Source organism: Cloeon dipterum, chromosome 2, assembly GCF_949628265.1.
Source record: "Cloeon dipterum chromosome 2, ieCloDipt1.1, whole genome shotgun sequence".
NCBI classification, from domain to species: domain Eukaryota; kingdom Metazoa; phylum Arthropoda; class Insecta; order Ephemeroptera; family Baetidae; genus Cloeon; species Cloeon dipterum.
The window spans coordinates 12,945,232-12,958,247 of record NC_088787.1 but is presented as its reverse complement, the minus strand read 5'-3'; the positions used below and the strand labels follow the sequence as shown (position 1 = coordinate 12,958,247).

Sequence of the window (13,016 nt, the reverse complement as noted above, 5' to 3'; positions counted from 1 at the left end):
ACCCGTCCAGTGCGGCACCCAGCTGCTGGAGAGAAGGGGGAGTGACTTGCATCACAAGGGGACGGCGGACTCGGCAAAGATTTATCTCTGGCATCGCATGACGAGCTGACTGAGCGAGAGAAGGACACTGCAAGAACTCGAGATGAACTCGTCCGGCACCGCGAGGAGGAACCCGTTCGTCAGGCCATGGATGACCGAGCATGGTGCTGCCGCCGCCGCCGGAGGGGGCCAGGGTGTCAAGGGCATCATCGCAGGTGCGAACACCGATTCCAGATTCCATCAGCCCTTTATTTTAATTTATTTTTTTTTCGTTATTTGCTTCCAAGTGCGAATAGGACGTTAGGGTTGCGGGCCAAGGTCGCGTTGTTTTTGCCTCCGCCGGCATTTGCACAATCAACGTTTCTCTCGGCACTTATTTGCTCTCTTGAGACTGTTTGGTGCGTCAGAATATGTATTTCATATTTTGAATTTGCCGGTGTGTGTTAGTTTTTAATTAAGCATCATTCCCTATTGGATTTGTGAAATAAAAAAAAAAACGCCAAGTGGAATTGAAATTTAACCATGTTTAATTCAGCGTAAATAAATGGAGGGGATTTTTTAATTTCACTTTTTCTCTACAGTTATCTTAGCCGTGGAAAGTTTTCTCAAGTTGTTCTACAGCCTTGGGGAATGTCACTGAACGAGTTTGTATGAAGGCGGTTTAAACTCTGATCGCATTGGGCTTCAACTAACTAAGAGGTTTTCTAGAATCCCGAGTTCTTCATAATCGTGATAACGACAAACTCACTCTTCCATAGAATTTTGTACTTGCCTTGAAGGACGTGGGACAGAAATATATTAAAAATTTTCTCGTGCATTCATTGAGTTCATTAGCCCCTGCAGACGAGGATAGGCATTTTGCTCCGCACAGGTGATGTGCGTGTTGCCTACCTTTGACAGTCCGCTTCCATCCAAGTGGCGACTGGCGACGAAAAGCTAGTGTGAACAGACCCATAAAAATTATTGCTAAAGGAGTTTAGAACGCGGGTGTTGCTTAACTTTTAATGGTATTGTGATACATGGATAAATTTCTTGTATTTTTATCTTTTCATCAACCTTGTTATTTTTTATCGGTTCAGAGGCAATGCTAGGTTATCGTTTTCTCCATACTTTTCAACTTCAGTGTTGTTTCATTTTATGAGTTAACCGTTTTTGTGTGTAAATATTTATGAATAAATTGCATCCCTCTCATCCAGAGAAAGTTTAAGCCACAGTAGCATTTTATGTCTCTTAATTAAGAATCCAATGCCTGGGATATGGAGTTTAAAATAATGACCGAGGTACATTTTTTTCGCTGGACATCAATGTCTTTCATTTAACTCCGCGACCACGCTTTAGTTTTCAAAGGCAGTTTAAAATTAAAAGTCTTTTCCCGTCGCTTAGGAGGGATTACTGGCGGCATTGAAATATGCATTACATTCCCAACCGAGTACGTCAAGACGCAGCTACAGCTGGACGAGAAATCCGGCAAAGGTGGCACCAAGCAGTACGATGGCATTGTCGACTGCGTCAAGAAAACGGTCAAGCAGCGGGGCTTCTTCGGACTCTACCGTGGCCTCAGTGTCCTTCTCTACGGCTCAATTCCGAAATCAGCCGTCAGGTATTCACATTTTACCAAATTAAACTAGCTAAAAATGCAGCTGGTTAATGAAAACAATATTGAAGCAAACATAGTCATTTTACATAAGTATTTTTTATTTCAAATGACCTAATTATTTTAGAAATTGCTCTATTTAGCAGTAGATAAATTTGTGCAATCCACAGATTTGGTGCTTTTGAAGAGTTCAAAAAGCGCAGCGTCGATTCCAAAGGCAACCTGAGTCCAGGTGGGCGCCTGCTTTGTGGTCTCGGTGCCGGAGTGTGCGAAGCAATTTTCGCTGTTACGCCCATGGAGACAGTCAAAGTCAAGTTTATCAACGACCAGCGCTCGCCTAACCCGCGCTTTAAAGGATTTTTCCACGGCGTTTCGTTGATCATCAAAGAACAAGGTACGGAAAACCCGGATTTCTGAAAAATAGCTTTTCTATCACTTGTAGTTATAAATAGATCAAGCTGTTTCCACATGGGGCAAGCGTTTCTGTTGCTAAACTCAACGGGGAAAATTCCATGAATAATGCTAGCGTTAAAGTTCTGCTTGCGCATTCAAAACATTCATTCTAGCTCAAATAATAAAAGACTGCAATTACCCAAGAAAAAAATCAGCTGAATCCTGACAGATTTTCTATGAAATAAAAAAAATAAATATATATAAGTTTCAAGTTTTTTTTAAAAAAATTAGGAATGGTGAAATTTTATTTCAGGCATCAGGGGTACATATCAGGGTCTGTCAGCCACCATCATGAAGCAGGGCAGCAACCAAGCCATCCGGTTCTATGTGATGGAAACGTGCAAAGACTGGTACCGCAAGGGTGACCCGAATGCCCACGTGCCAAAGCTGGTGGTGGGCGCGTTTGGTGCCGTCGCCGGAGCAGCCTCTGTCTTCGGAAACACTCCCATCGACGTCGTCAAGACCAGAATGCAGGTTTGAGCAATGAACTTTCTCGTCATCGGTTACTCAGCACTCAAAACTATTTGGAAATAATTGTAGGGTCTTGATGCTCACAAGTATAAAAACACTGCCGACTGCGCTCTACAGATCTGGAGACATGAAGGACCGAAAGCGTAATTATTTTCTCTTTAATCTCAAAAGATTTCATGTTGGCTATAACAATATTTTCAATTTATATTTATCTAACTCAATAACCTCATAATTTAATCACATATTTGCACAACAGTGTGTGACAACACACACACACACAACTCAAAATTTAACAAACTTTATTGGACTTGATGTCAGTTAACTTGCAAACAGATTTATCAAACAGCCATTTAACTAGAGTGTTAATTGTATCATCCATAATGAATAAAACATTATTATTTGTGATATAAATTATTTCCTTGTCCAGGTTCTACAAGGGTACGGTGCCTAGGCTGAGTCGAGTGTGTCTCGACGTGGCAATCACCTTCATGATCTATGACTCGTTCATGGAGCTGTTCAACAAGTTCTGGAAGTGAAGCGCATCATAACCGCAAGCCAACGTTAGAAGTTACTCGTCTGCGGTTTTGGAACCAGTATTTGTCCCCTAATTATGGCTTTTGCAAGTGCCTAAACTAAATCCCATCAGAAATTTTATATTCCCTAACCGCAGACTTGCTCTAGACTGGCCTAGGTCACTGACACATATTCAACACTTGCACCTGATTGGCCGGCGCAGTAGTAATTAATCATCATTCCGCAAAAATGCATTTTTGTTTTGAAACATATATATATATTTTTACGACCGAATTGCTTATCTAAATCCTAAATAGTTAACAATTTGAGATGTTAAATAATTTGCCAACAAATAATAAGACTTGAAATTTTTGCACTATGACAGAAATGATTAGCTTAGTGAATGTTAAGTGTTGAAGAGAAATATATTATATTTGAATGCACTGCGTAAATTGTTCTCTACTTCAGACTTCTTTAATTGTATGTTTTGCATTTTTTGTCACCATGTTCATTCCACAATCTATTCTGTAGTGATATCTATTGTTATACTTTTGTGTTCGATTGGTTATTTTGTTATTTTTTCCTTCCTACCATTCCATTCTGTTTTGATTAATTTGAAATAAAAGTCTCATGAAATATAAACTTTATTTTAATGAGACGAAACACGGTCATGGTCCCAGAAAATAATTCAAACCCGAGATGATGACATTCTGATGAAAACTAAATAATACAAGCCTATCACATTGGCATTGTTGAGATAAGAGAGAATAACATTATTGCAAAGGTTGTGTACAATCTAAATAATTGAGGCGCACTTGCATGTGTTCAAAAATTACCAACAATATTTCCTTTCGCAGCAAATATAATAGCTTGGAATAAACTTAACGTAAAGTATCCATGAATATCAGTATTTTTTTTTATCACGAATCACGAGAGTATTTCCCATAGCACGTTTCAGTAGCGAGAATCAATGTAAAAACCAAAGTGGGTGCCGACAATGAATGGACAAGGTGAGAGAGCGTTCACTTCTTCAAGATGCGTCTCATATCGCGGTTTTGATGGTCGATCGTGGTGTCGGCCTTCTCGGTCTTGGTGGTTATTCGGTCCAGCATCTCGTTCTGGCCGACAATCTCTTCATTCAGACCACTGGCCAGACCTTTGAGACGTGCGAGTCCAGAACACATTTCGTCTGGAAAGCAAATGAATGAGAGCAGAATTCTTAAGTTAGAGAAGCTGATAAATTACCTAAATTATCGTCAAGCACCCGATTGGCGTCTCTAATGCCAGAAGAACCTGAGGAAGTTCTTTCTTCAGTAAGACCTCGGATCCGCAGGGCTGCAAAAATTTCAACTCACACTACGAAGCGAATTATCATGGTCTATTTTACCAGGATGGTCATCATTGGGGCTCTCAGGCTTCATCTCCTGCAACCGACTTGCCAGGGCGGTTGTTTCTCTTGACACCTCCGCAGGGCGCTGTGACGTGGAAGCATTCGCATTATTTGCATTGGCCCCTCTACCACTGATGTAATTTTTCAAGCTCCCAAAAACGCTCTAAGGAACATTTTATTACGTAAGTGCATTTTTTTAAAACGCCCATCCACTGACATACCTTTATTCCATTGATATGTTTCTGACTGAAGCGTAGAGTGTTGTTTATCTCGTCCAGCCTTGACTCAGTTCTCTCCAGCTGCTCTCGCTGCCTCACAAGCTCCTGAAGTTTCGAGAAAATTAAACCAAAATATTAAAATGGTATTTATAATTAATCAAACCTCTGCGGTCGCAACTCCGATCTGCTCCGAGTCTCTGAGAAGTCCGATGGATCTGTTGGATGACTCAACTGTCCTTTGCTCGATTTGCCTCCGCTTCTCCAGCAGCTGCAGCCTTCTGTCCTCTAGGTCTTGTTGCTCCCTGGACAGACTGTCAGACTGGAACATGTAGCCAGATGACCCGCTCTTCGAGTGCCGTAGAAATGCGTCGTCGTCGACGTCCGAAAATTTAGAAGACGAAGGTTGATAGGCCATAGTGAGAAATATAGCTCTGCAATCATTTATCAAAACAATTTATTTTTACCGCAGAAAAATGCGAACGAATAGTGCGTATAAGTAATGACGAGGACAAGACGAAGTAAGGTCATATGTACCTACGTTTTTTGCGGTTTTACTTGCAAAATATGAATTCTGATAAACACTGATTGTGCGTGACAAGACGTGACGAGGTGACGACACTCAGACTGGGACACTGAACTGAACCACTTGCGGAAAAAAATAGCTCTACTTCGCGACACTGACACTAGCTGTCGCGTGATTCACCGATTCGCCGTCACGGACTAGCCATGAAAACGGCAACGCTGTCGATTGATCCACTCTCTAGCAGCTCCACCAGCAGCGGCTGCCCTATTCTTTGAAGCGGAGGAAGCAGCCGCTGCGCGCGCACGGATACACAATACGCGGACTACTTTGGCGTAGTTGAGCGGGCGATCGCGGACGCAGCCATCTTGCATTTTGAGAGTACGGCCTGATTGTTACCTAGGTGGAAAATCTCAAATCATCCGTCATGTCAGAAAGGGAGGATAACGTTTACAAAGCCAAATTGGCGGAGCAAGCTGAGAGATACGATGGTAAGTGCGTAATTTCGGCAGCAGTGGCTTATTTCACCGGGATCTTGGTGGGCGGAAAGAGCCGACTCTGGAGTCGTCTCCGCGAGCGAAGCCTCTTGTCGAATTCCGCTGAATTTGCAGATTCCGCGAGCACGGCGAGCACCGCGGCCGTCCGCACCGTCGGCGCCGACCCGGGAAACGCCCCAGCTCGCGTTTTGGCCGCACGTTCGCGACGCCGACCGGCAAATGCGCGTCGCCGAAACGTCAAACCGAGCGTTCGGGGTAAAATTGCTGCCGCACGTTCGTTCGGCAGCTCCCGGTCGGTGGCGGTGGGCCCGGGCCGTCGAGCTTTTCGTAGGGTCCTGGGCCCATTGTCGGGCCGGGCTGCGGGTCGCGGGTCAGGTGCGGCCGTCGTCCGCACCAGCCCCCGACGGCTCGGGCCCACCCTTCTCTCCGCCCTTGTCTTCCTGGCAGGGCCGTGGAGCGTGAAATTGGTGCCGCTCACCCCTTTAGGTGTCGGGCCTTCCGCATTCCATTCGGCTTAATCATCCGCCGAGCTTAGTCGATGCCTAATTGGGCGGTGCGCGTGCATTCATGTATTCTGTAGGCATTCCATTGTCTTCCGCTGGTGCCAATCCGAGCTAAGTGCGCCGATTTGAAGGAAGCAATAAAGGGGTGGCTTTCCGTTCAGCGGGTTCAGCTTTCGCAATTTCACCCGATGCGCTAACAATTTCTATGACGAAATGAATTTATTATTATTATCATCAAAAAAATTATCGAACGGTTCATTGATGACAGGTGCACTTTAATCGATAATATGTTGTGCTGCATTTGTTGACAGTCACGGAGCTATTAAATTTTTTATAAATAGCTCGAGTTAATTTAATCGTAAAATTGTTATTTCAGATAAGCATAACGATAAATCACGGAGAAAAAAGGCTGAGCGAAGGAAGCGGCGACCGGGAATCCCTAGCCATTCCGTTCTCAATTGATGCTTGCGTGACAAAGTATTGTATTATTCACGAGCGCGACGCAAATAAAACAAAACCGAAAGTTGAGTGCGTTCAATTACACGGCCGATCGTTTCGGTTTTTTTGCTCGGCAGGCACCCCTCTCGCGTGTACGTACGACCCACGCAGCGCCCGCCGCCACTGTCGATTGATCCAGGTTGGCCTGCCGCGAGAGGATCTTTTTTGCTAGGAAATCAGCTCATTTGCCGTGTAAGTTAGACGCCTGAGTCAGCCGAGCAGCGCAGCGTGTGACCTCATCTCAGGGAAAATAGACGCGAGTATTATTTGCTCGCGGCGTCACACATAATTCTGTTTGGCTGCGCGGTGACTTTCATCGCCGCCGCAGATAACGCCTTTTTCATTTCGGATTCAAAAGGGAGTGACGAATTGCGCTTGATAGCACTCTTTATCGGTACGCGCGCGTGTGGCTGATAGTGTAAGCCACTCTTTGTTAGCTTTCCACCCTGTCAAACGAGGGAAATCTGCGTCAGTTCGGCTACCAACTCTCAGTAATCCTAAGATATTGAGCAATTAAACAAATGACGATGTTGTTTGAAGAAAATTAACTGTTTTCGTGATGAAATTGTGAACTAATAACTTCCTAAGGCGCACAGTTGTTTTGTATTACACAAAGGAAAACAATATATTATTGCGTAACTTCTGGAATCAATATATTTGATGGTGTTCCAGTTTCTAAGTTCATTCGAGTCCTAATGTAACATGAAAATTAAATATAACTCGGGTTAGGATATATAGAAGAAAATCATGGAAACGATACTAGACATATTATTGATATCTTAAAACCATAATGGCCAGGCTAACGAGCTACAACACTGACTGTAGTTAAGGCGTTGCGTTAATATTTTTCTTTATAACTGAACAGTCAATTTTAGAAACTTTTCCCTTTTGAACCGATCACTGAATTCAGTTAGTTGTTTTTTCCTTCTTCTAGGAGCTTAGGTCTTTTCTCTTCCTCGGAAATTGCCATCTCAGCTCGGCGAGCCTATCCAAATTTTCCAGACCTATCGCAAGACACGCGGTCTCGGTATGGCCGGGATGCGATTCGCGATTTGCGCGGCTTAGCTTATTTCCAGCAGGCGGCGGCCAGAAATAGCCGATTTTCGGTAGTGGGCCACTCCACTCACTGGAGCTGACCGCTTTTTCGAGCCTGGGGCCGCCGTGCGGACGAGACGCCGCGAGTGGACGGACACGCGAGTGAGCGCAAACACGGCCGGTGTCGGCGGTGTTCGCCGCTGCCGCTCGGGTGCGGTTCTAAACTTAAGCCGGGGCTATTGATTTTCCAAAGAGTTCGCTACATCGCGCTTCAAGTTGCCAGCGAGCGCGCGTGACGTCAGGCGGCGGCGGCCGCCTCGCTCGTTCGCTCGACGCTGCGGGCAGGCCAAAAGCGAAATCAGGCCGCCTCTTTTTCGGAATCGCCGGCGCCGAAACGTCGCGGGGGCTGATTGGCGGCCCGCGGCGGCCCAGAGAGGCAGCCGGGGTCAAGGGGCGAGGCCCGGGGTGCTGGAGCACACGGTCACTGCCGCTATTTTGAGCCTGCGATGCTGCGCGGCTATTTTTAGCGCCTGGATTTGGCGTGCCAATTGCTGGATTTTCGCCGCTCGACTCCCTTTTGTCGCGACAAACGCCTAGTCTGGACAAAAAAGAAAAGATGATCCATAAAATGTCACTTTTAATGATTGCCCGACGTTTAAATAAAGTAGTAAAACAGTTTTAATATATATATTTATATAATATCCAAGAAGGTATGATATTCATTTGTGAACTATATTCAATTTTGCTGAAACCAAATCAGGCAAACTGCCTTTCTGATGAAGGAGAAAATGAGGAGTCGTGGTGGAAAACAGGTGGTTTCACCGTTAGGCGAAACTGATTCGAGCCGCGAGTAGTCGCGCCCACAGCACCAAAATCCACTTTGCTGTGAAAAATCGGTTTAAACTCATCTCGCCGCATGCTCGGCGGAGTTGGAAGCAAACGCGACAAACTCGATTTCCCCCGTTTGCCAGAAATTCAATTTATATGAGGCATGTGTGTGCGGCCGACTATTTCTGTCCTCTTGAGGAAAAATTCATGCCTTGTGTCGCGGAAATCAATAAATCGCAGAGAATCACGTCAGCAGCCCATCAGACGGGGGCTCGTTAACCTTTTTTCTTCCAAACGAGTTCAATTCGGCAGCGAGACGCGCGGAATGTTTTCTTTTAGAGGCTTCGCTCGGCAAAACAAGGGCGTTACAATTAACAATAAGCAGCTCTGCCTAAGCGATGAATGACTTGAATTAAAATGCTGCTCCTTTTGTTCCCGCAGAAATGGTGGACGCGATGAAAAAGGTGGCATCGCTGGACGTGGAGCTGACCGTGGAGGAGCGCAACCTGCTGTCCGTCGCGTACAAGAACGTGATCGGCGCCCGGAGGGCCTCCTGGCGCATCATCTCGAGTATCGAACAGAAGGAGGAGAACAAAGGCGCCGAGGAGAAGCTCGAGATGATCAGACAGTACAGGTCACAAGTCGAGAAGGAGCTCAGAGACATTTGCTCCGACATCCTGGGCGTCCTCGACAAGCACCTCATCCCCTGCGCCTCCTCTGGTGAATCTAAGGTCTTCTACTACAAAATGTAAGTTTGCCTTTCGCCTTGCCCTCGGCCCGCTTGACCCTCTTTCAACTTTCTAGGTCGATTGCCCCGGCAGGTATACCTGTTTCCCTTTGAAATATTCGTTGACATCTCTTATCTCTGTGATCTCTTTTGCTTGAGACTGATTCCGTATAATTTGATTGCAGGAAGGGAGACTACCACCGATACCTGGCCGAGTTCGCCACCGGCAACGACCGAAAGGAGGCTGCAGAAAACTCGCTGGTCGCGTACAAGGCGGCGAGCGACATTGCCATGACAGAGCTTCCTCCCACACACCCCATCAGGTAATATTGGCCCTCGTTTAACGCCAGTGTGGAAAAAGACTAATTGTCGAAACATTGGACGCATGCACTCTGGAAATTGATTAATAATAATAATAACGCTTGGTGTGCTTGACCGTTTAACCATTACTCGGCCTAAGAGAGTGTTTGATGCCTCTGAGCTGTCAGTTTTTGCCACACTACTTGAAAATGATGATAACAACTCTTGGCTGTTCACACTCTGACACTCGTGTGATGAGGACAAACCTGCCTGATTCTAACCTCCGATACGACCGAATTCTGCCGTGAACTGTCGCTGAGTGACGCCCAATTCTGTTGTCGTTTTCTAGGCTCGGCCTGGCTCTCAACTTCTCAGTGTTCTACTACGAAATCCTCAACTCGCCCGATCGGGCGTGTCGCTTGGCAAAGGCCGCCTTCGACGACGCAATCGCGGAGTTGGACACCCTGTCGGAGGAGAGCTACAAGGACTCGACCCTCATCATGCAACTGCTTAGAGACAACCTCACCCTGTGGACGTCAGACATGCAGGGCGATGGTGAGAACCAGCAACCTTCTGGTCTGTAACTCTGCTTTTTGACAAACTCCAACCATCAAGTCCTAAACACGTCTGCAAAGCACTCGGTTTCTCGCCACTGTACCACGTTTTTTGCTGCTTTTTGTTGTGTTCGTGTACACGCGGCTCACTGGCCGCGGCCGGCCGATCACCCTGCATGCCATGTTTTTTCTCTTCTCTCTCACGTTTGCCGCGGTCCGAATCATGGTGCCATCAAACATTCATCAAGGACCATTCTATTGCACCTTTGGCCTCCTAACCGAGGCCTGCACTCATTGCAATCATTTTTAGTGCACTGCAAACCACTTAGGACTGTGGTTGAGAGGGTTTATCATGTGCTTCGATCATGAGCTATCAATCATCCTCCTCTAACTTGGTTGTTGCATGTGTCACATAGATCAACTTAACCATTAAAATGCAATGCCAATCAATTGGTGAAAGCAAACAAGTTGAACAGTCACGCTGGCTAGGTTTAACGGGTTGTGTGAAATGTATGCCGACTGGAGGACGCTTCTGTCCTCTTATGCGGAAATGATTAATGCAACTTTTAAGGTTCGCCAGCAAATTTGATAAAGGTAATTGAGGCCATTGTTCTTTTTGTTCAACTGCTGTTCTTTTTGTGACTGGCAACGTCTATTCAAATCCATATTTTTGCTACTTTCTGGAGGTGTTAGCTTGTTTGAAGTCGGCCGGCATAACTTTGCCTTGACTAAATCTGATTTTCATTTGCAGGAGAGGGCGAGACTAAGGAGCAGCTGCAGGATGTTGAAGATCAGGATGTGTCGTAATGAGTTAGATATCAAGTGTAAAAAGCATTAGTCGGCAAGGGACCAATCGTGTGTCTGCGGCCGACTCATTTTGGCCCTCCTCTCAAAATCACTTTTCTTTTTCAGCAACCTGAGCTCTTTAAATTGTCTCTTTGTTAAGATTTTGGAAAACTCGCAGCCGTGCTTGAAAAACCACGACAAAACGTGTCAAAAAATGTACAGTGTGTCTGGTTTTTTGACTATGGCCGGACTGGAAAAGGGATCATTTAAGGGCCAGCGGGGGAGGAAATGGAGTAGGAGTGGCATTACAAAGAAAAAAAAACATAATTGCTGTTAACATATAATTATTTTGCAAAGCATGGTAAAAAAAAGCAGAAGAATAACTCCGGACGATGTTTTTTAAATGTATCTATGTGATCTCTCTTTTCAAACTTAAACTTTTAATTCTCACTTGGCCCCCTTATTATAATTTGCCGTTGTCTTTAGACATGGTGTGAATCACAAGTCGTGCTTTACCAGCCTGTATATGGTATTGTGTAGGTTAAAAAATTAAATCAAGAAAAGAAACTGTCACAGGTTAAAAGAAAGAAAGAAAAACAAATCACTAGAAATCCTCAAAAATGCTCAAACCGATCTAATAACAGCTTTTTTGGGCTACATCAAAATCAATAGCGACACAATGCTGGGCCAAAGAATTTCCGTCTGACGTGTAACGCGAAAACGAGAACCAAATTTGCCATCTCGAGCACCATCTGAGCCCTTGACACTTGCGTCAACCGATTCTTCGGCAGCGAGACCCTTTATTTTGTAACGGAAATGGCAAACAGGGTAACCAACAAACCAACCAACCATTGTATCGCTATGGCGAATTTGGAATTGAACCAATTGGTACCCTTATCGACTCTTGACTTTTGATTTGGTATGTGACTGTGAGAATGCATCAACTCAATAGCTGGACAGGTATCAATAATCGATCGGTTGACCCACCTACCTACATGCCGCCACCACTGCTAAATGTAGCTGCCAAAATTGAATGTTTTTGTACCCCAATCAGTCACACATTTCATCTTGCAGTAGCTAAGAATATTGAGTGTATTCATGCCTTTTAATTGCGAGTCGCGCTTTTAACAACTAGAAGTGAGTGATGAACACATTTAGCACATTTATCAGTGTCGCCTTTCAAAATATTTTGACGGCTCCAAAGGTCCTGTTTGGAAGAAACAAAAAGCGAGCACGTGCGCATACTTAATTAGCTGTCTACTCTGCCAGATTTCTTTGTGTTTGAAATAAATTATTCGAAGCGGTGGCCAATTTGTAATATTATTTATTGTCTTGGAAAGAGACGGAGCAATTCAAATCTCGAGTTCAACTTATTTTCTGGAACGTAGTTTGCGATCGGCACACATGGAAGGCATACATCCAAAAGTTTTGGGGGGAGAGAACGCTCGATATATGGTTGTCAATTACCAGAAGCGAGAGATAAAAGAGAGGAGGAAGGGATAGTAATATTTTGGAAGGCATGAATAACTAATTATGCTCTAAGCATTCCATAACTATACTTTCAAACTTCACTTATCCAATAATGATATAACACTGGAATGGCGCAAATTTAATGTAGATAAAAAACGATAAAAAAAGATGATGCAATATTGATACATATGTTTGTATGGTTTCTATATTCCTCCCCCCACCACACTCCTACGCAGACAATTTATTGCTGTCAACAAAGGTTTCGCGTCCTTTTTCCATCTAGCATGTTTTGCTCACTTTTAATTTTTTTAAACGACATTATTTTGTAAGGCATGCTGTGATTTGTTGTCCAAATTTTTGAATGAAAGAATGGTTCAGACAGGAATGCAAAATCGGTGTACATTGCAGTATAACTCCCATTTATTTTGTGTTAATATGACGAGAGCGAGGATTTATTATTTGCGATGCAGATTTCATTCAATACTTACTGATCATTTTGCAATTATTGTGTAATATAATTATATCATTGAACGCAAGCAATCATTCTAAAAAATTCGCAAGAATCGCATTTTCCACTTTATAATTTATTACCTGGTTCTTAATTTTGAATTTCTGCTGTT

At 44.4% G+C, this 13,016-nt stretch overlaps 3 protein-coding genes across 5 annotated transcripts; 2 read left to right on the top strand and 1 right to left on the bottom strand.

Annotated features, from left to right (window-relative positions):
* The first annotated feature begins 11 nt into the window (after positions 1-11).
* On the top strand, positions 12-3,662 carry sea (scheggia). Its single transcript, XM_065477722.1, has 6 exons — positions 12-254; positions 1,423-1,639; positions 1,804-2,027; positions 2,340-2,560; positions 2,627-2,700; positions 2,985-3,662. The coding sequence occupies exons 1-6, from the start codon at positions 143-145 to the stop codon at positions 3,091-3,093; spliced, it is 957 nt and encodes a 318-aa protein (XP_065333794.1). The 5' UTR covers positions 12-142; the 3' UTR covers positions 3,094-3,662.
* Positions 3,663-3,696: 34 nt separating this feature from the next.
* Snap29 (Synaptosomal-associated protein 29kDa) lies at positions 3,697-5,372 on the bottom strand. Of its 2 annotated transcripts, none has more exons than XM_065477727.1 (6): positions 5,217-5,372; positions 4,842-5,109; positions 4,682-4,783; positions 4,458-4,623; positions 4,316-4,405; positions 3,697-4,259 (listed from the first exon to the last, which is right to left on the bottom strand). In XM_065477727.1, the coding sequence occupies exons 2-6, from the start codon at positions 5,091-5,093 to the stop codon at positions 4,093-4,095; spliced, it is 777 nt and encodes a 258-aa protein (XP_065333799.1). In that variant the 5' UTR covers positions 5,094-5,109; positions 5,217-5,372; the 3' UTR covers positions 3,697-4,092. The 2 variants fall into 2 exon arrangements, with proteins under 2 accessions (XP_065333799.1, XP_065333800.1); XM_065477728.1 differs by having other exon boundaries at positions 5,213-5,331.
* A 136-nt stretch (positions 5,373-5,508) lies between these two features.
* 14-3-3epsilon (tyrosine 3-monooxygenase/tryptophan 5-monooxygenase activation protein epsilon) lies at positions 5,509-12,581 on the top strand. Of its 2 annotated transcripts, none has more exons than XM_065477726.1 (5): positions 5,509-5,689; positions 9,001-9,307; positions 9,472-9,609; positions 9,936-10,141; positions 10,892-12,581. In XM_065477726.1, the coding sequence occupies exons 1-5, from the start codon at positions 5,626-5,628 to the stop codon at positions 10,945-10,947; spliced, it is 771 nt and encodes a 256-aa protein (XP_065333798.1). In that variant the 5' UTR covers positions 5,509-5,625; the 3' UTR covers positions 10,948-12,581. The 2 variants fall into 2 exon arrangements, with proteins under 2 accessions (XP_065333798.1, XP_065333797.1); XM_065477725.1 differs by having other exon boundaries at positions 9,936-10,162.
* Positions 12,582-13,016: the final 435 nt, after the last annotated feature.